The following is a 19787-nucleotide window of genomic DNA, read 5'->3' as shown; positions in this document are numbered from 1 at the left end:
TATTTAATGATGATGATGACAATTCAGATTTTGATGGATTCAAGGATTCAGATGACTGTGATGATGATGACTGAATAAACCTGTAAACTTTGTTTATTTACCGTACAACTTTACCGTAACTACGGTAACTGTATTTAGATTATTTTGTCCTCGATACTTCGTTTGATCTACCGGTTAATGTTATAGTTTATAAGAATGAACATGTGATTTCTGTTCTTGTTGCTGAATTCATACTCAATAACTCTAGATTAAAAGTTATATGGTTGTTTATAAGAATGAACAGTTTTTTTCTTTTGACGTTTTTGGTTGGAGGGTGTGTGAATGGTGCGTGAGTTCTCCTATGTCCATTTTTGTTCCCATTCTAAAAAACACTGATAAGTTCCCAGAAAAAGATATATTAAAATAAGAAGTGAAAACAAGATGAGAACATAAGAATAGCCTAACTGGGTCAGTCCAATGGTCCATCATGCCCAGTAGCCCATTCTCATGGTAGCCAATCCAGGTCACTAAATACCTGGTCAAAACCCAAAGAATAACAACATTCCATGCTACCGATCCAGGGCAAGCAGACGCTTCCCCCATGTCTTAATAACAGACTATGGACTTTTCCTCCAGGAATTTGTCCAAACCTTTTTAAAACCAGCAACGCTATCTGCTTTTACCATAACATAAATCTTTCATTCCAAACAGAGACCTTACTAGATGTCAAATACAGAAAGAACAAGGTACCGTAACTTCACAAGGACTTAGCTGTGCAGGAATACCTATACCTATATACCTATACCATACACCTAGTGCAAAAATGTGCAAAGGTCTGTTTTTTTCTTTCCATCACTACATAGCCTACGGTAATGCCACACAAGCAGCGCTGTTACAAATATATTCTGAAGGTCAATGCTAAGGTTAACAAAGTTTCCTTCCTTGGACCACAAGGAGATACTGACAAACCACTGAAAGAGATCCCAGGAACAACACCCAAAGACCCACTCAGTGTGTGAACCAGTTGAGTGGAGTGGACTAGGGTAACTGGGGGGTGGAAATGGACCCGGAGTTTTCTCAGCAGAATTTCCCAGACCACCTCTTCCTCTCAACACATTGACACGCTAGTGGGTTTATTTTATAGCTTTTTCACCCCCTTCGGTCTGCCTGTCCCCCTTGAAGGTCTGCCTGTCCCCCCTTGAAGGTCTGCCTGTCCCCCTTTAAGTCCTGTGCCCCCTTGAAGTCCTGTCCCCCCACGAAGGTCTGCCTGTCCCCCTTTGAAGTCCTGTCCCCCCTTGAAGTCCTGTCCCCCTTTGAAGGTCTGCCTGTCCCCCTTTAAGTCCTGTCCCCCCTTGAAGTCCTGTCCCCCCTTGAAGGTCTGCCTATCCCCTTTGAAGTCCTGTCCCCCCTTTAAGTCCTGTCCCCATCCTGAAAGCCTGATGCCTCCCCCCGAAGCCCGATTCATCACCCGGAAGGAACGCTCGCACCCCCACCCGAAGGACCGCTCGCACCCCCACCCGAAGGACCGCTCGCACCCCCACAGCCTCCCCCCTCCCCCATGGAGAAGCTGTCTACCTTGTTTTCGGATGCCAGCAAGCCCAGCTGTTTCCTCTGCTGGCGGTCCCGCCCCTTCTCTGAGCCCTGCTGCGCTCTTCCTCTTCCGGCGGTCCCGCCCTTTCTCTGATGTCAGAGAAAGGGCGGGACCGCCGGAAGAGAAAGCAGCGCAGCACAGGGCTCTGAGAAGGAGCAGGACCGCCGGCAGAGGAAGCAGCTGGACTGGCATCCGGAAACAAGGTAGACAGCTTCTCCATGGGGGAGGGGTGGAGGCTGTGGAGGTGCGAGAGGTCCTTCGGGTGGGGGTGCGAGCGGTCCTTTGGGGTGGGAGTGCGAGCGCTCCTTCCGGTTGATGAATCGGGCGTCGGGGGGGGGGAAACTATGTAAAAAAAATTTTGTACAACGCGCTCACGCGTATAACACGCAAGGGTATGCGCGGTTCGTAAAAACCACGTATAACACCCGCGTTATATGCGAGAAAATACGGTATATGAAAAAAATAAGACTGTTATTGTTTTATGGAAGGCAAAATCTGCTAATATCCAGCAGAAAAGAGGCACCAGCTCTTAGAAAGCAACTTTAGCATATGGAGCTTCGGCCAATCATTGGGAAAAAGTGATAATACTTTCTGAGTAGTGTCAAGTACCAGAGGGGAAAGTAGTATTGCTGCAGGTAGATTTTATATTTTTCCACAAATGCTGACGTTTCAAAATTGCCTGCCTAGGAAACTGTAGGAATTGATTGATGTTCTTTAGCAATGCTTAGAGAGGACATACACCCATCTGGAGCAGGAGTGAAAATATTTGGGTCCCAGTTCTCGAGGCACTTGATTTTGTGTTTTTGGGATGAGTGGGTATCTATGTGTGGCATCGGTGACTCTTCCTGCTTGTCCGGAAACTGTTTTCAGGTCAATCCAAATATTTGTTATTGTGGGACAAATATCTAGTGACTATGTTTGGATAACCATTGCTATGTAGACAGAACATGGCTTATAGAAGTCAAAATGATGTGGGGTGAGTTAACTAGCCACATGGCTTAGGCACTGGCTCTGATTACAGAAGCCCCTATTATGATTTAACCCCTCCCCTTTTACAAAACTATAGCGCAGTTTTTAGCGCCAGCCACAGCGGTAACAGCTCCCATGCTCATAGGAATTCTATGAGTGTTAGAGCTGTTGCCATCATGCCTAGCGCTAAAAACCATGCCACGTTTTATAAAAGGGAGAGGGGCAAATGGTAATCCTGGCATTTACATGTGTCTATCAAACTTTGAAAACCCAATTCTTGGAAGCTGGGATTTATTTATTTACAATAAGCCTGCCCATTTATAATTTCAATTTTCACAATAATATGCAAATCACTCCAGTTACTAAATAGATGTTCTCATATCCACAACTTTGCAATGAAATGCTCTCAGTGACATTGAGGATTTATCAGAAGTGTTTAATGAGCCCTCAGAAGCGGCATTCCAGATATATATAATATCAAATTCATGGAGCTCTTTGCCGCTATCGCTTCCTCATAAACTCATACACTACTGAATCATAAGTAACAATCATATTAGTAACTTACCGTATTTTTCGCTCCATAAGACGAGTAACTTACCGTATTTTTCGCTCCATAAGACGCACCCTAGATTTAGAGGAGGAAAACAAGAAAAAAACCATTCTGAACCAAATTCTCCCTGCCAGGCTCTGTACCTTGTCCCTCCCTCTGGTGGTCTAGTGATAGACCGGGACAGGGCACAGGCCTAGTGGCTAAGTAATAGGCAGGCACAGGCATACCTAGTGGCCTAGCAACTGACAGGCAGGCAGGCAGGCCTAGTGGCAGGCAGGCCCCATACCCCCCATGTACCTCCCCCCAGTACCTTAAATCATACCCCCACGTACCCCCAATACCTTTTTTAATCATACTCCTCGGTACCTTTTTAAATTCCTCCCTCCTTAGACAGCTCTCATCTTTCCCAGCCAGCAGCGCCACAGGCCAGAAGCACAGAGATCAGAAGCAAGCCCTCCGCACTCCTGCCTGGGCCCGCGCCGATCTCTGAATGGCTGCAGTCAGCTCTCACAAGTCCCGCAAGAGCTGACTGCAGCCATTCGGAGATCGGCGCGGGCCTAGGTGGGAGCGCAGAGGGCTTGCTCCTGATCTCTGCGCTTCTGGCCTGTGGTGCCGCTGGCCGAGAAATACGCTCGACCACCAGGTACGACGGCAGCGAATGGTGGGTGGGCGGGTGGGTTTTAAAGATGCAGCGGTGGTGTGTTTTGATTTTAAATATGCGGCAGCGGGGGTTTAAAAATATGCGGCAGCAGCGGGTTTAAAAATATGTGGCGGCGGCTGAGGGGGTGTTAAAATATGCGGCGGCGGCAGGCGGCTTAACAAATTTTATCTTCGCTTCATAAGACGTACTTACATTTCCACCCCCTATTTGGGGGTGGAAAAAGTGTCTTATAGAGCGAAAAATACAGTATATGTTATCAACTTCTCTAATCAGCTCAAACTTGAATAGATAATTTAATCAAGACTTACCTTTGAAGTCCTGGTTCAGGCATTAGCTGACCCAGGAGAAGAACATCAACGCCGACATGCATGTTTTGTGCAACAATACTGCTTCAGGACATGGCAATACTACAATCAAAATTACAAACAAAGCAATGTTATAGACTCAATCTATGAATCAAAAATCATTTACAGTGCATAGATTTATAGAAAACTTACTTCTTTCAGTTAGAGAAAATTTTAAACATGGCAGGCGTCAACCCTGATCCAGCGAACAAGTCTAAAGAGATGCTCCACCCATCCCACATCATAAAGACAAGGAGCGATTGCGATAGGCCCAAAAAAACCAGGAGAATTAGACTAGTCAAGTTAAAGACATCCAGTCTAGTTCTGCATTGAGCCCATTTGGTTCCAGAGTGTGGAGTTCAAAAATCCACCTCTGCTCTTTATACTGTAGTTGATCAAGGACTTAGTATCGCCACCCTCCCACCCTACTACAATCTCTTCAAGAATTTGCCATTTAAATTCCATAGGATGATGTTGAGCTGCTTCCCAATAGGATACTAATGGAGCTAAAGGAGTTTTATTTTTTAACCTAGACTTGTGTTCTGTCAGTCTGGTTTCTATCATTCTCATAGATTTACCGCTATATAATTTGTCACAAGGACAAATGATTATTACATAAATTACTGCTTTAGAAGAACAGGTCGCATTAGTTCTAGAGGAAATAGATCGTTGTTGAGATGGAACTGTCCAACATAATCCCTCTATTGTGGACTTGCACCATTCGCAATTGCTGCATTTGGTGTGACCCACCAAGCTTAAAGCAGAGGTTTCATAATTAAGTCTTTTCTAAGAGAACATTTCTCCAATGGTTTTACCTCTACGGTAAGCAAACATAGGGGGAGCAGTAAGTTTATCATAAATTTCTAAAATAGACCAGTGTTTATAGATGATATTCCTCCATTCTATGGTGTAATTGGAAAATGGGAACACAGCCACCATTCTATCTTCCTGAGATGTTGAACTATATTGAAGCAAAAGCTCCCTATTGGCAAATTTGGCTCTCAAATAGGCTTGTCTGATAACCGGTTCAAGATAACCCCGATTTCTAAAACGTTGCATCATCTGGAAGGATTGAAGTTTGAAATCGTCCATAGAGGCACAGATTCTATGAAGCCTTAAAAACTGGCATATAGGTAGGCTGTGTTTTAGATGTTCAGGGTGGAAACTCTCATAGTGTAAGTACGAATTTTGTGTGGTAGGTTTTTCATATAAAGTTATACACAGTTTAGTGCCCTGATGAATCTAACCAGTTATTATGAAATGTGATAGTAAATTTCAAATAGGCAGTCAGTGAGTTCATCCATGAAAAAAAAACTGTTGTAGACCCTCTCGAGTCCCTACCCAAATACAAATGATATCATCTAAACAGCATTTCCAAAACGCAATGTTTTGAAAATGAGTGAATGCATACAAAAATTGCTCTTCAAATTCCGCCACCACCAGGGTAGCTACAGATGGAGCCAAGGTAGCCCCCATCGCTACTCCTTGTGTCTGCTGAAAGAATTTCTTTTCTGAAAAAAGAAATAGTTCCTATTGATCACTAATGATGCCAAATCCATCAAAAAAATCTGTAGAGATACGTTGCGGCATTTCTCTTTCCCTCAAAACTTTATGGATAACATTTAATGCTATATCTTAGGTATCATAGTATATAAGGAGACAATGGCAAATGATACCAAAAAAGCATCCATGTTTTCAATCATTTGTAATAAGTGGGTTGTATCTTGCAAAAATGACTTGACTTCCCTGACTGCCGGTTTCAGAAAAACATCTATGAATTGGGACATCGGCAGAGTTCAGCATACGAAATACTAACAGATCATCAAGAATAATAAACAGCCAAAGATAGATCATATAAACAATTAAAAAAAAAAATCAAATAATATGGCACTTGAAAAATGTTTTTCACATAAAGCTATCTCTCCTTTGAGAGTGCTTTTGGTGCTAAGGCAAATGGGTTATCACCTGCCTTTCAGTATTGGCTGGCACATTACTAATTAAAACTTGGGGAATGTTTTAATTGCAGTAGATAAATCAGGTTTCAGGCATTTCAAGGTCTCGCAGCAGGTCACCACTGTAGCCTTGGAAGACCTCTTAAGAGTATATAATGCGTTCCTTGGGGAGATGATTTTTTTTTTCCTCAACTGTATTTGGAAGGAAAGCACGTTTAGCTTACCTGCTTAGAAATTGTAGTAATTTTTTTTTTTTTTTTAGAGGGATGGGAAAGTGGATTAACTATGTGCGTCTTTATGGTCTTTATCTGCTGACACATTTATTTTGTATTTCAAATAAATTGAATATACTGTCCTGAATAACATTAGTATATATTTTCTGTCTTGATAATATGAACTACAAATTGACCCTGTCGAGAACCTACGTTGACGCAACTCTTTGCACTTCACTGGAATAGGTTGACTATATCTATGCACAGCATAAAATACACACAGTGACAAATGTTATCACACGATGCATTACCAACTCTCATATGATATCAATTGGATGGCTCTCGGACACTCCGTTGGAAGGGTTTCAAGGAAGGGCACGAGCAGGAGAGAAGTTGACAGTTTTATTTCTGGAAACTATAGCTTGGCAAAGGTCAAAACATCTCAGTTAATTCTGAACACCCACATTTGCAGTGGAGAAAATTGCTCAGCCCTAACAACTGGATAAATTGCTCTAGCAAATCGCAAACTGTCTCAATTTTCTGTGAGTTTTAAAGCGGTACTTAGTTGTGATTACTGGTACATAGTTGATTGGAGAGTTACTTGTGCTGAGAAGCCTTAGCGCTGGTGACAGAACTGTTGGATAATTCTAAATTTATAGCTGTTTATGCTAAAGATGCATTAAGAACAGACTGTACAATAGCGGTTAAAAAAAAATGAAAGAAAAGAATAGGACAAAGCATAGGAACAGTACAAAACTATAGCTCCCGAATGGTTCAAACTGGGAAAACCTTGGAGGTTCCTTTTAACGAAGGGGGTTTCGTAACAGCATAGTTAAGTTGCATAAGGGTATCAGAAGGAGAGTTGCTGGATATGTTAAGTTGGAACAGCTGACGTTTACCTCATTCATTCTGTGTGTTTGACAGGCTTCAATGGCTGAGAATAGTATACCTCTATACACTACAGCTTCCATGGGAAACCCCACTCTAAGCAACCTAGCCATCGCTATGAGGGAAGAACTCAATGGTGTGATGGAGCACGCAAACAGTAATGGGAGTGACAGCAGTCCTGGACGGTCCCCTATGCAAGCTTTGTGAGTATGCTCTTCAGAAACAGCTGGCCATATTTCAGCGCCTGTGAAATTCTTTTCAGTTGCTAACTAATCATGTTCTTTCTTCCAAATAGCAAATGTAAAAATCCTTTCTGTGCTTCTGAAAAGTGTTTGCAGAGATTAAAAAAAAAAAAAAACAACAACATTAAAAAGGCCATTAATCTGGCTTCCACATAAAAAAAGCACCAATTCAATTCAGACCAACAAGTACACAAAAGCTAGAAATTCTTTGGAGTCTGTTTCCCTCTGTTCAGTTCAGGGCCTCGGTAGAAAAGACCTGTTTCTTAACATGTGGGTTTTTTTTATACCAACTTTGAATTGTGCAGTAAACAGAGCTGCAAAGACCAAAAAAAAAAAAAAAGAATCTGTTTTGTTGGGTAGGAGGCTTAAAATTAAATTCAGCACACTGCATTAGTGGTAGGCATTAACGATGGCACATTGAAAGGCTGCATGATTTATATGTCGCTCTTAAAATATCAAAAGGGAAATTAATAGGAGCATTATAGCGGCAAGCAGACGGTAATATAATGAATGCATGCATAACAGAGTGAAGCAATAGGAATTCACTGTCCATGCCCAAATGTAAAAGGCATGAAGGCAGACAAAGTGTATGGCAGCAAAGGTAGGTTGCCCCCTGTAGGTGTGTTTGGTAGTTACAGAGCAATTTTATTTAAGTCCTAATGCCCAAAACATATCAGCTCCAATATACAACATTGTATCAGGGTCTGTCATTTTCAAGCTTTTGAAAACTACCCTGGAACTGTTGAATCTATACTGTAGGTAAAGTTAGCACCTGGGTAACTATTTATGAAATATGCAGAACACTTTCTGCATAGTCACAAAGAAATGATTTGCTAAATTATTTTGTCCCCATAGATAAAGGCTAAGAGAGAGGCTTTAGCAAAGGAGGCCTTAGATAATTAGAACTTTTAGTGCATATGGCCCTAGGTTCATAAAGCCAGGTTTTATTATATAGAACAATAACTGACAAACCTTTCTGGAAGGATATCCTAAAAATTGAGTTTTCAAAATATCTTCAGTGAATGTACATGAGAGAGATCTATGCACAATGCCTTCCTCATATATAGATCTGTCATGCACGTTCATTGTTACAAACCCAACTAGCTAAAGGTGCCTAGGGGCAGGTGTGGGAATTGGTAATATAGATTATTTTAGTCTATATTTGACTTAGATTGGTATCTTAAAAAAGGTTCCAATAATAAACCAGTTTCAAACGATTTTTAGGTTACATTTAGGTTTTGGGGGGTTTTCACTTACAAAACCTTATAAATTAACTTGAACTCTTTTTAATTATAATGTAATTATTAGCACTGAGAACATGTATTTATAACAAAAATATTCCCTTCCATGTATTTATAGCAAAAAAATACTTAAGGGCACCTGATTACTATTCTGTATATTGTAAACCAGTGTTCTTCAACCTTTTGATACCTATGGACCGGTGGAAATAAAATAATTATTTTGTGAACTGGCACTGATCTGCGGACTGGCAGTTGAAGAATACTGGGCTAAGTCGTGGGCCAGACCCTGCCCATCTCCACCCCAGACCCCACCCCCATAATAGTACTAATTGTAACACCATTTTTTTCATTCATTTTTCATATATACACACACAATATAATCATATTAACAACACATAATGGTTAATCACAAAATAAAACTACACAAAGCAGACTGTATGCTTCTCAACATTCATTCCTACCAGAACACAGATAACCCCATGCAAATACGTAACCAAAACAAATGCATTTCTTCCTGAACAGACAGCAGATGTAAATCAATCACTAAATTAAAAAATAAAATCATTCCCCCTACTGTTGTCTCCCTCCCTCCGTGCTGTGCCTTGACTTGTGGCCTGCCCCCTTGGTATTATCTTCGGGCTTGCTCCCTCTTCCTAAGTGTTGCATTGCACAGAGCCGTGGGCAGCGTCCCGCGCCTCATCTGGAAGCCTTCCCTCTGACGTTGCGATGTCAGAAGGCTTCCGGTTCAGGCGCAGGACGCACATAGGAGCCTCTCCCCACAGCTTGTGCACTGCAGCACTGAGGAAGAGGGAGCCGGCCCAAAGACAACGCCACATCAATCACACCGTGGACTGGCGGCTGAAGAGCACTGTTTGTGGACCAGCACCAGTCCATGGACCGGCAGTTGAAGAACACTGTTGTAAACCACTTTGGGTGAATCTCATCATGAAAAGGTAGTCATTATGTATTTATCTATCTATCTGTTAAAGTCAGTGACTTAGCCACATGGGGGAGGACTTGGTGGCCTGGGCTTCCCCCACTTTTAGCTCGGGGGCTCCCTCCAAAACTGCAGCAGGATTGTCCAAGTCTACCATCTGAAGAGATCCACTGCCCGAAACCCCCAGTACCGCCTCAGCAGTGAGGAAATCGGTGGCATGCTTTCAGCCTCTGATGCCAGCACTCATCACACATGCTTAGTTCAAAGCAGTACCGGGCAGTGGGGGAATGGTTTGGACAGCAGATAAGAATATAAGAATAGCCTTACTGGGTCAGACCAATGGTCCATCAAGCCCAGTAGCCCGTTCTCACGGTGGCCAATCCAGGTCACTAGTACCTGGCCAAAACCCAAGGAGTAGCAATATTCCATGCTATCGATCCAGGGCAAGCAGTGGCTTCCCCCATGTCTTTCTCAATAAGAGATTGTAAGAACATAAGAATAGCATTACTGGCAGGACTTGGGTATCCCCATCAAAAAAGGTAAAATGTTTAATCTTGGGGTGGGGATGACAATTTCCAAAATAGCTGATAACATTAGAAGCTGCAGAAGTTTCCAAATCAGTTTGCACATGTAATTTTGTTTCATGAGAGGAAAGAAGTGGGTATGTTTCCCCTCCTTACCTCTTTTCCATTCTCACTTTTCAACCTCCAAGTTTCTCTTCGTGTGCCCTCGGGATTTCAATGGGAACTACCATTGAACTCCACCTTTTCACTTCTAATTTCCTACAACCACATGGCTAAATGCTTGAAACATTGTAAACCAAACTTGACTTTGTCAAAGGAGCAATATAAAGTACGGTAACGCATTAAAGGGTTTGCGTGTTAAATCTGAATTTTCCTCTGAGAGGGCATAGCATGGGCAGAGTTGGTATTGAAGCGTTAGCCAGCTAGCACATTATATTTAGCGCACGCTAAGGGCCAGATTCTATAAATAACACTCTAGTTAGGCATTCTTAATTGCGGATGCCTAGCGACGCCCAACTATAACCCGCACACATCCCAAATTGACCACACCATTGAAGATAATTGATAAGTAGTTAATCAATAAGTTTAAAAATAAAATAATTAAGAGTTCCCTGTGGAATTCAGAGCGGCACCTAGCAACACCTAAGTCAAGATGCCATCCGATGCCTCAAGACACCTACCCAAAAAGCTGATTTGGTTAGGAATGGAGAATAGGCATAAGAACATAAGAACTGCCATCTTCGGATCAGACCTTCGGTCCATCAAGTCCGAGTTCGGCACCAGTGCATTAAGCCCTGTAAAACCTGGCCTAATGTACTGGTGCCTACGTCTAAGGCATCTAATGATGCCTAAGTCTGCTTACGTGCTGTTAGATGCTATAAGCGGTGCCTAGCAGTTGATTGACAACCACATGAAGCAGCGCTTACAATATAGGCATGCTTAGGCGCCATTTGTTGAATCTGGCCCTCTCTGGATAGAACAGAATTAATGTGGGAGCACTTAGCACCTCTTAAACAGAAGGCAGTAAGTGATCCTGTATTAACGTCCTGCAGGTTTTGCATGCTAATGATTTATGTTAACCCATGACCTGCAATAAAAATTTAAAAAAAAAAGAGGGAACGTCCCCAAAAGGTTAAATCTGGGCTTAGCATGTAGTAAAATCCTGCGTTATTAAGCCCAAATTTGAGTGCACTTTTAATGAAAAGGCCTTTTAGATTGTAAGAATTCTAGGAACAGGGAAATACCTAGTGTACTACAGTATCAATCATATCTTGATTTGTACAGTCACTCCTTTTGAATTACCACTGGAAAGGCATGAGCTACATGCTAAAAATAAATAAATAGGAGTCCTAACAGTTGTTAAACAGGTAAATAATAATTTTATTTTTATATACCGCCAAAGCCAAAGTAGTTCGAGGCAGTTTACAATAAGAAGAGCTGGACATTCAGCGAAAAAATAAACAATGAAGTCATAGAATACATGAATATTTGTAGGGAGGAAGGGGGGATCAGAGGAAGTTTACAATGAAAAGAACTGGACTTTCAGCGAGAAGGAAAAAAAAAAAAATGAAGTCTTAGAATATATGTGAGTAGAGTACAGGTAAAAGGTATTATGAGTTTTTGGTTACAAATCAGTTACACAGGTTGGTTTTAACTAGTTTTCTGAAGTTGAGGTAGGATGAGGAGTGCTTGATGTTACCTAGCCAGCCGTTCTGTTGACTTATACTAGATAAATAATTAACAAACATGGAATATTGCTTCTTCCTATAATACACGTGAGTAGAAACGGTTTTCACACTCTTTTGCCTTCGGTAGAAACTTCAGTTTATTCATCTGTTATAGAGAAGATAACTTGATACATTGATACAAAAATCTTTCCATAATTTCCATTTTTTTTATTTTTTTTTAATTCTTTGATTTTTATTAAATGGTTCCAAGAGCTGCAGTACACGTGAAGATATCACTTAGAATTGTATTTAGCTGTTGTTGACAATCACTGAATGCTGTGCTAGATGTATAAGTTTAAGGTCTGCTTTAATTAAATATTTTAATCCAATGCAAAAATAAAACCTTAAGACACTTTTAAATAGTCTTCCCATCTGCCAGGTCATGCAGACCTGGATGTAATTAACATGCATGTTGCACCTTTTTAAAATTCCATTGGTAATGAATTCATTCTCACAGATCATTACTTGAAAGAGTTAAAACTGAGAGGGACAGAAGAAATAACCAAGTCTGTGGGTGGTAGATGCCACTCAGTAAGAGAGAGAGTGGGAGTTTTAATTTATTAGGACTGGAGAACAAGAAGTGCATAGAAATTCAGCTGTATCAGAGGCATACAGGGCGTGAATTGTTGTTTCCTATTAACGATATCAGATAATGTCCACAGAAACCATACTTTTCTCTGTCCAGGCCTAGAAGCAGATAATATAAACTCACTTGGGTATTCTACATGTCTAAAGCCACTAAAAAAAAAACAAACCCCAAAACAAAACAATTGTTCATGTCTGTGAAGGGTTTGCCATAAATATGATTTATGAACAACATTTTTCAATTGTTGTCATAGCAGCTTCTAAAGACAGACCCACACGTCCCTGCAGGTTATCCACGCGCTATTCTGTAATGAGAAATTTGGCAGATCTCATCTCTTTAGTGTGTCCTTTTGCCCACCGTGAGTTAAGGATCATGTTATGCCTTGTTTACAGCTGACAGTGTTATTATTCTAGTTAGGGCTGTGCTTTCTTATCATATTGTTACGTTGAGCGAGGCTTTTTCCTCTCCGTTTGTGTTTCCTGGCATGGCTTTTCTTCCCTTATTGACAGTTTGTGAAAATATGCATTAATTTAGAGTTTAAAGCATGTATCATGGTGCCTCTTTGCTGTGTTGGCTTGAAGTTGATTAATGATAGAACCTCACTTGGGGTCATCCTCTGGAGAGTTAACTCACAGATTGTGCATATTAACGAGAGAAACAGCACACAGCAAACAATGACTATTAGTCCAGCCTCCTCAAGCATAGTGGCCTGACAAGTCACAGTTTTACTTTACTGATTCCCATCTCACTTACTGACTTGTGATCTCTACTAGTCATTTCATTCTTTGAAACCTAACAATTGCTTTGACGTAAACATCTGCAAAAAGAGAACAGTGAAGGTGGTTTTCTTGCATATAATACTTTATCATGTACTCCAAACATGTGACATTTGTCTTAAACAGAATCATTTATTGATCAGGAAAGTCTTATGTATTTTTTTTTTCTTTTCCCCAAAAATATTGTTTCAGGCACCATGTGCATGTTAAAGAGGAACCGTTAGATCCGGATGAGAACGAAGGGCCTCTCTCCTTAGTAACAACAGCCAACCACAGTCCAGATTTTGACCCCGACAGAGATTATGAAGACGAACCTGTAAACGAGGACATGGAATGAATATGCCTTGTAATCATCCTGAAAATGAAGATTTAAAAAAAAAAAAAAAACCCAACAAAGAGAATGAAATGTAGCTGTGAAATCTCTCCGTTGTACAGTCTGGAGGATTCTCAGTCCATTTTGACGACTCTGAAACGTGTTAACTTTTTTGTGCCATCAAGTATCCCGTTTGGGAGTACTTTTGATTTTTCTACTTTTTGTTGAAAAAAGGAATTTGTACTTTATGTGCATTGGATGGACTTGTTTGGTACTTGGAGACTTTCCTCTCTTGCAGTCAACATCAGTGTTGTAAATTTGCTGAACTGATACACTTGTTCCTACACTTCACTGCAGACTTTGAGCAGTAGTCCTGCCAGCGTGAAAACCGAGGACCTCAGACTGAGCTCGTACCACCTACGCTGCAGGTCAGACCTACGCCCAGACTTTAAGGATCCCAGTGGACAATGTATTTGCAGAATACTGCATGTTAACCTGGTTATCACTGCCTTTAAGTGAATTATTTTGCTTCCATTGGGCATGGGGGAAAGGCCTTTGTATGTGTGCTGGGAGGGTAGGGAGGCAGAATAATTATCCCAAAATTTTTAATGTATTGCTTTTTGCTTTTACTACACCATTTTAAGTTCTGACCTCAGGCCTTCACTCAGGCCCAAGGCCTCTTTGAGGCTATATGTTTTCTGTACTTTTGTGATGAATGTTAATAGGTGTTTTTATTATATGAAACTGAATGTCATTTACCTGTTCGTAATATGTCAGTCATTCCAGATTTCCTTCAGATGTCACCTGGAGTCACCTTGTTTTCTTTCAAAGCATAGAAATCTTTCCATTTTTTTAAAAAAAAATTCTTTAATTTTTATTAAATAGTCCCGAGAGCTGCAGTACGCATGAAGACGATCCTCTGTGTACAACAGCGGAATATCCACAAGCATGATGAGCGTGAATAATGGACATAGGATCACTGTATAGAACAACACAGATTCATTTCACTAAACAGTATTTTGGGGGGGCTTTGGCAGGAATGGTGAACACTGAACTAGGAAAAGCAAAATCTACAACACAAACCCCCTCCCTCCAAAGAACCCATAATGCAACAGATATTGAGTGCTACGGCAGCTGCCTCTCTCTAGGTTGACAAGAATTTTGATGGGTTGGCAGCTTAGTTTCTGCAGTAAGCTTACCGGCACAGGTATCAGCGGAAAGTCTGTAAGCGATAGTGGTGATTTAAAGGGAAAAAAAAAGCCGCTATTCATAAATGTACTCTTCCTGTATATGGTCTTGGTATGTATCATGTGCATATTCAAACTACTTGGAAGAGATTGATGCCAATTTAGATTTCGGGACGGACTCGTTTTGGGGACGCTAGGTCAGAATTGGGCCTAGTATTCAGCTGTACTGCAATTCAGTTTGTAACTAAGAGCAGAAGGGAGCAAAATACAGAAGAAAGTGTGAAACTGAAGCTTGTTTTGTGAGTCCACGGTGTTCATGGAGGCAAATTTCACGTCAGCTGTTAATTTTCAGTCTCTACACGTCAAGTCACACCACACCTATAAAACTGTACGGCAACCACTCTCTTCAGTCACTTGTTTATTTATGTAGGACCTGTAGCTTTTTTAAAACTTGTTTTGGTTCAAAAGCCTATTACAGTTTAATTTATATTTGCGTTCACACTTTTTTTTGTGTCTTAAAATTACCAAAGATATTACACAAAGGTAAATTATGTTCTCTGTTAGATGCTTTATCACACAAAGCCAAATATCCTCTTATTGTTGATCAAAGGAGGTGAAAGACTTTAGAGGGTTGTGACAAAAAAGTGGTTTTATCATTACCCTGCAAAGTGGAAGGACAGGAGGGGGGGTGGGAGACACTGCTCCTTTTATTACAAACACATTAGAAGGACAGTAGATGTCTTAACCAAAGCTGTTGCTTTTCAGTTTGACTTCTCTACATTGACCAAACTAGGTATAGCACAGGAAAAATATGGGACCTATCTGGGTTAAAATTTCGGGACTAGTCTTAAAGGGAGCCACATACAGCAAGCATTCCATCATGGGGACATGAATGTGCATCGTTGAAAATTAATATTTTGATTAAAGGCAGCGGTCCAGATACAGAGAACATAATGCTGTACTGAAGGACATAATGCTGTACTTTGTTTTTAAGGATTAAATGCCACTTTTGTTTGAGAATTTGTTCTAGGATCACCTATTCTTTTTAGTTTTTTAGATGACACAATTCCCTCACTGATGTTCAATTGTCAGCAATGTCTTTCATTAAAAAAAAAAAATAACACTCCTATTTCTCTTGTAAACTTTTCAGCTTGATTTTGATTCTCTTTGGGGGGGGGGGCAAGGGGCAGCCTGTGGTTGAGCCTTTTTGTTTTAATTCCACCCAGACAGATTCATGATGTGCACGCAGTAGCCAAATGGGGTCATGCAAAATGATCCCAGCGCTTCTTTACTGAGTGGTTTGCTGGTATTCAAAAGGGGATATCAAAACTTAAAATTTAAAAAAAAAAAAAAAAAGCTGGTAGATTAGTTGATTGTCAGCATGTGCAGTTAGACACGAGTAAAGATGACAGCATGAGAAACTATTCGTACACATACCTCAGTTCAAACCTTTAGTGGATGAATAGATAAAAAGTACATTTCACTCAGTTGCACTTAGCTATATGTCTTGCATGCGTAGTCTAAAGGCTGTAGCATAAACGAAACCAACTCAAATTAAGATTTAGATTTCATGTTATCTTGCAAGTGTTCCAGCCTTGCAGAAGAATCAGCAGAAAATCTCAGGCCTTTCATCAAGCAAACACCATTAGGTTTATTTTTGGTGTTTTATTTTTTTGATTGTGATCTCTATGCCTTTGGGTGTAGGGGTGGCCTTTCCCACATTTGTAAATATGTATCCCAGGTGTCTGTGCGAATCTTTGCCTTTTGGGAAAGGATGGGTTCTTTTTCTTTCTTTTTTTTAAAAAATATATTCCTGAAAATAGGAATAAATGCAGACTTGTTTGTCTTGAACACCCTATGTTTTCTGTGCAATTGCTTTTTATTAGCTTTACTTACAAAAAAATTGCTTAGAAAAAAAAAACCCACTTTTAAATGTAATGGAATTGCAGACTAAACTGCCCACCTATATTATTAAGTTATCCTTGCGTTAAGAATAATGGGTGGTATTTGCTGACATGTGGGAGAATATCCCCGACTCTTTTCATTTTGATTTTATACTTTTTTTTGCCTTTAAATTGTAAAATAGTAGGCAGATATTTTTTGTCTGTCAATGCATTTTGTACAGTTTTTGTTTATTTTTTTTTTCTTTTTATACTTTCCCACCCCTTATGTTATCCTACCACTGCCTTTTCCAGTTGTCTTGAGAAAAAAAAGGTTCATGCATTTAAAAAAATAGAAAAAGTATGTTTAAAATGTGTTCTACTGCAGTAAATATTTTGCATGATAAATTCCAAGGTCACACATTCAAAATTTATCAGTGAAGTAGTGATGAAAAATGGAGGAGTGTCAAACTATCAAGTTTTGTATAAACAAACAAAAAAAAACCCCCAAAAAAACTTTACAAGGTGCCAAGATATAAAGATAATTTGTTACATGTTTTGGTTTTTTTTTCCTCTCAAAGAAAAGTGTACATTCTGAAAGCAAAACCGCTGTCAGGAATGAGAGTCCCAGCCTTCCATGTTCGCGGAAAGAATTTGTAAATGTAAATCCTACCAGGTTTCTGCATTCAACCAGCAGTGGCATGAAACTATCAAGGCTTACGCCGAGCCCCTGTTTTGATAACAGTGTCCCTCTTTCCAGCTGTAGCTAAAGCTAGAGCCCTGGTTCCCCCACACTGTCTGCAAAACAGGGCTTCTAGAACCAGGCTTTTTGGTTATCCATCTTGAATACACATGATATACATTCGCTGGCACTGGCGAATCCAGCATATTCATTACAGATGTCCTGAGAATTCACCTAACCGTGGGCTCGGGTTTACCTTCTTAAAGACCCGCCTAGGAAAACCACCCTAGCGTCGTTGCAAGTCTGCACTAATGCGATGCCCTATGAATCATACTTAGTTCAGATTTTGTATTTAATGGTTTGTAGCTCGAGAAGAAGACAAGGATGGGAAGAAACCATTTCAGGAAAGCAGATGTGCATCAGAAAGTCATGCATGCAGGATCAGGGCCCTTAAATAGGTTTCAGAATCTAGGCATTTATTACAACATCAACCAAAAGAAGTCCATTAGAAAGGGAAATTTAAAAAAAAGACTGGACCTGCATATCATAAGCCAGAGACAGGGTGACAACATTCATCCTTATTCCATTTTACATCATTTTCTGTATTTCAATTGAGTTATCTTCTAGCCATTGCAGGTATATGCTGTCCAGGTAGTATGAAGGACGTGTTCAGGTCTCTCAAATGCCATATTCACTTCAGGATATTTTAAAACTCGGGCATCCAACTCTAAAGTCAAATGTTACCATCATGCCTGCCTGCTTGACTAACGGGGCCCAGTGGAGTTTAAAATCTTTGCTACTCGTAAGCCTTGATGAAAATGGTACAGTCCAGACTGTTAGCATGGTGCTTCATGTGTGTGTGTGTGCTGCCAGTAATGAGATATTTTTTAATAAGGCATACAAGAAACTCATTCCTTACATCAATTGTAATTCCATCATTCCATGTCTGTTGATACAGACAATAAAAATGTTGTGTAGTCAGTACTAATTACTGACATTATAGCATTCTCAAATGCAATAAAAATGCTGGTTGTTCACACTGGTAGTTCAAGTTGCCATGGCCTAAATTTTTCTTGCACTGGTTGCTTCTTCTGCATTGTCATATGGAAGTTATTTCTTAATTTTATAAATGGGTACTAATATTTACATGCTGGTTATGCACATCAGGCTCCATATTAAGCGCACAAAAGCCAAAATTCTACCCTATTCTGTAAACACATGTATGTATTTCATAGTTTGTTTTTCACAGGTGGGTGTGCACACAGGTAGAGAGCCTTGGCAAAAATAATTGACTTTTATATAATGCTATAAATTATGTGCATATCTATTTAGGTGTGAGCACGTACCTCTGATCTATGGCTGGCGTGAGTGCTCGTGTCTCAAGTATATACACATATCTAACCTGTTATTCTTGTATTATATAAAGGAAAGTAGGCACCCACTTTTCTTTATAGACTATGCTCTGATCAGGCACACTTATAAAGCTGCCTTCATATAGCTTGCATCGCAGCACTGTGAGCAAAATGTTGGGTGTTTGAGCAAGAGTAGGTCACGTTTAATACTATACTATCATACAATATCAGAGGCTTATATTGCACTACAAGCCAAAGAGTTCTGTGCAGATTACAAGAGACAGCTAATGCTAATGGTGTCTTATAACTCCTACTGGATTCAAAGCGGTTTACAAAAGATTACAAAATTTTACAAAAACAATGAAAATTATAAATAATATTGTTAAACATCATAGTTTGAGTGAAGCCCGATGTTCAAAGAGAGAGGTTTTCAGTAATTTACGAAATATGCAGTAGGTTAACTATATTCTAATTACCATTGGAAGATCATTCCAGATTTTGGCACCCAGGTATTGAAAGGTGCGTTCATGATGTCTTTTATATTTGACAGATTTTAATGATGGATATAGTAAGACTCTGCTCTTGTGAAGTCTCATGGTGCCTACATTATGAAGCAAAAGACACTTAACGATGATGAACTTTGGCTAGCCAGTGCCTTAAAAATAATGCAAGCAAATCTGAATTTGATCCTATATGGTACTGCTAACCAGTGCAGTTCATGTAATGCAGGAGTTATTCTATGAAATCACTTTAGCCAACTATTTACCGTAGTCTGGCTGCCAAATTTTGCAAGAGCTGAATTCTATATTGAAGCTTTTTTTGTGATGCCCTCATATAGGGCTCCTTTTACTAAATGGTAGACGTTTCTACCGCAGGCTGGTGAAGTAAATGCCCCGATGTTCATAGCAATTCTTTGAGCGTCGGAGCATTTACCTCGCTGGCCTGCAGTAGAAACCTCTACCACCATTTTGTAAAACCCAGCAGTAGTGAATCAGAGGCAACAATATAGCTTGAGTTATTGTGTGAAAGCTAAAGTGATCTAAAGATGTTTTAATAACTTCTTAACAAGCATGACTTATGGGAAACCTCCCTGTCAAGGAAATGTGCCTGATTCTTCATAGTTAGTCCTGAGTCAGTATAAAGCCTAATTCTTTGGATTTATTTTCAATTTGGAGAGATTCACCTGTAGACAGC

At 40.2% G+C, this 19787-nt stretch overlaps 1 protein-coding gene across 13 annotated transcripts in view; it reads left to right on the top strand.

The window, feature by feature from the left end:
• FOXP1 (forkhead box P1) overlaps positions 1-18286 on the top strand; it is an 825883-nt gene extending 807597 nt beyond the window's left edge. For all 13 annotated transcript variants that reach the window (XM_033926373.1, XM_033926372.1, XM_033926366.1 and 10 more), the window contains 2 exons: positions 7183-7349; positions 13372-18286. In XM_033926373.1, coding sequence (XP_033782264.1) covers positions 7183-7349; positions 13372-13516 — 312 coding nt within the window. In that variant the 3' untranslated portion in view covers positions 13517-18286. The remainder of the gene's footprint in view (positions 1-7182; positions 7350-13371) is intronic.
• The last annotated feature ends 1501 nt before the right edge of the window (positions 18287-19787 follow it).

Source organism: Geotrypetes seraphini, chromosome 17, assembly GCF_902459505.1.
Source record: "Geotrypetes seraphini chromosome 17, aGeoSer1.1, whole genome shotgun sequence".
Classification (NCBI taxonomy): Eukaryota; Metazoa; Chordata; class Amphibia; order Gymnophiona; family Dermophiidae; genus Geotrypetes; species Geotrypetes seraphini.
This window is presented reverse-complemented; position numbering and strand designations above follow the sequence as displayed.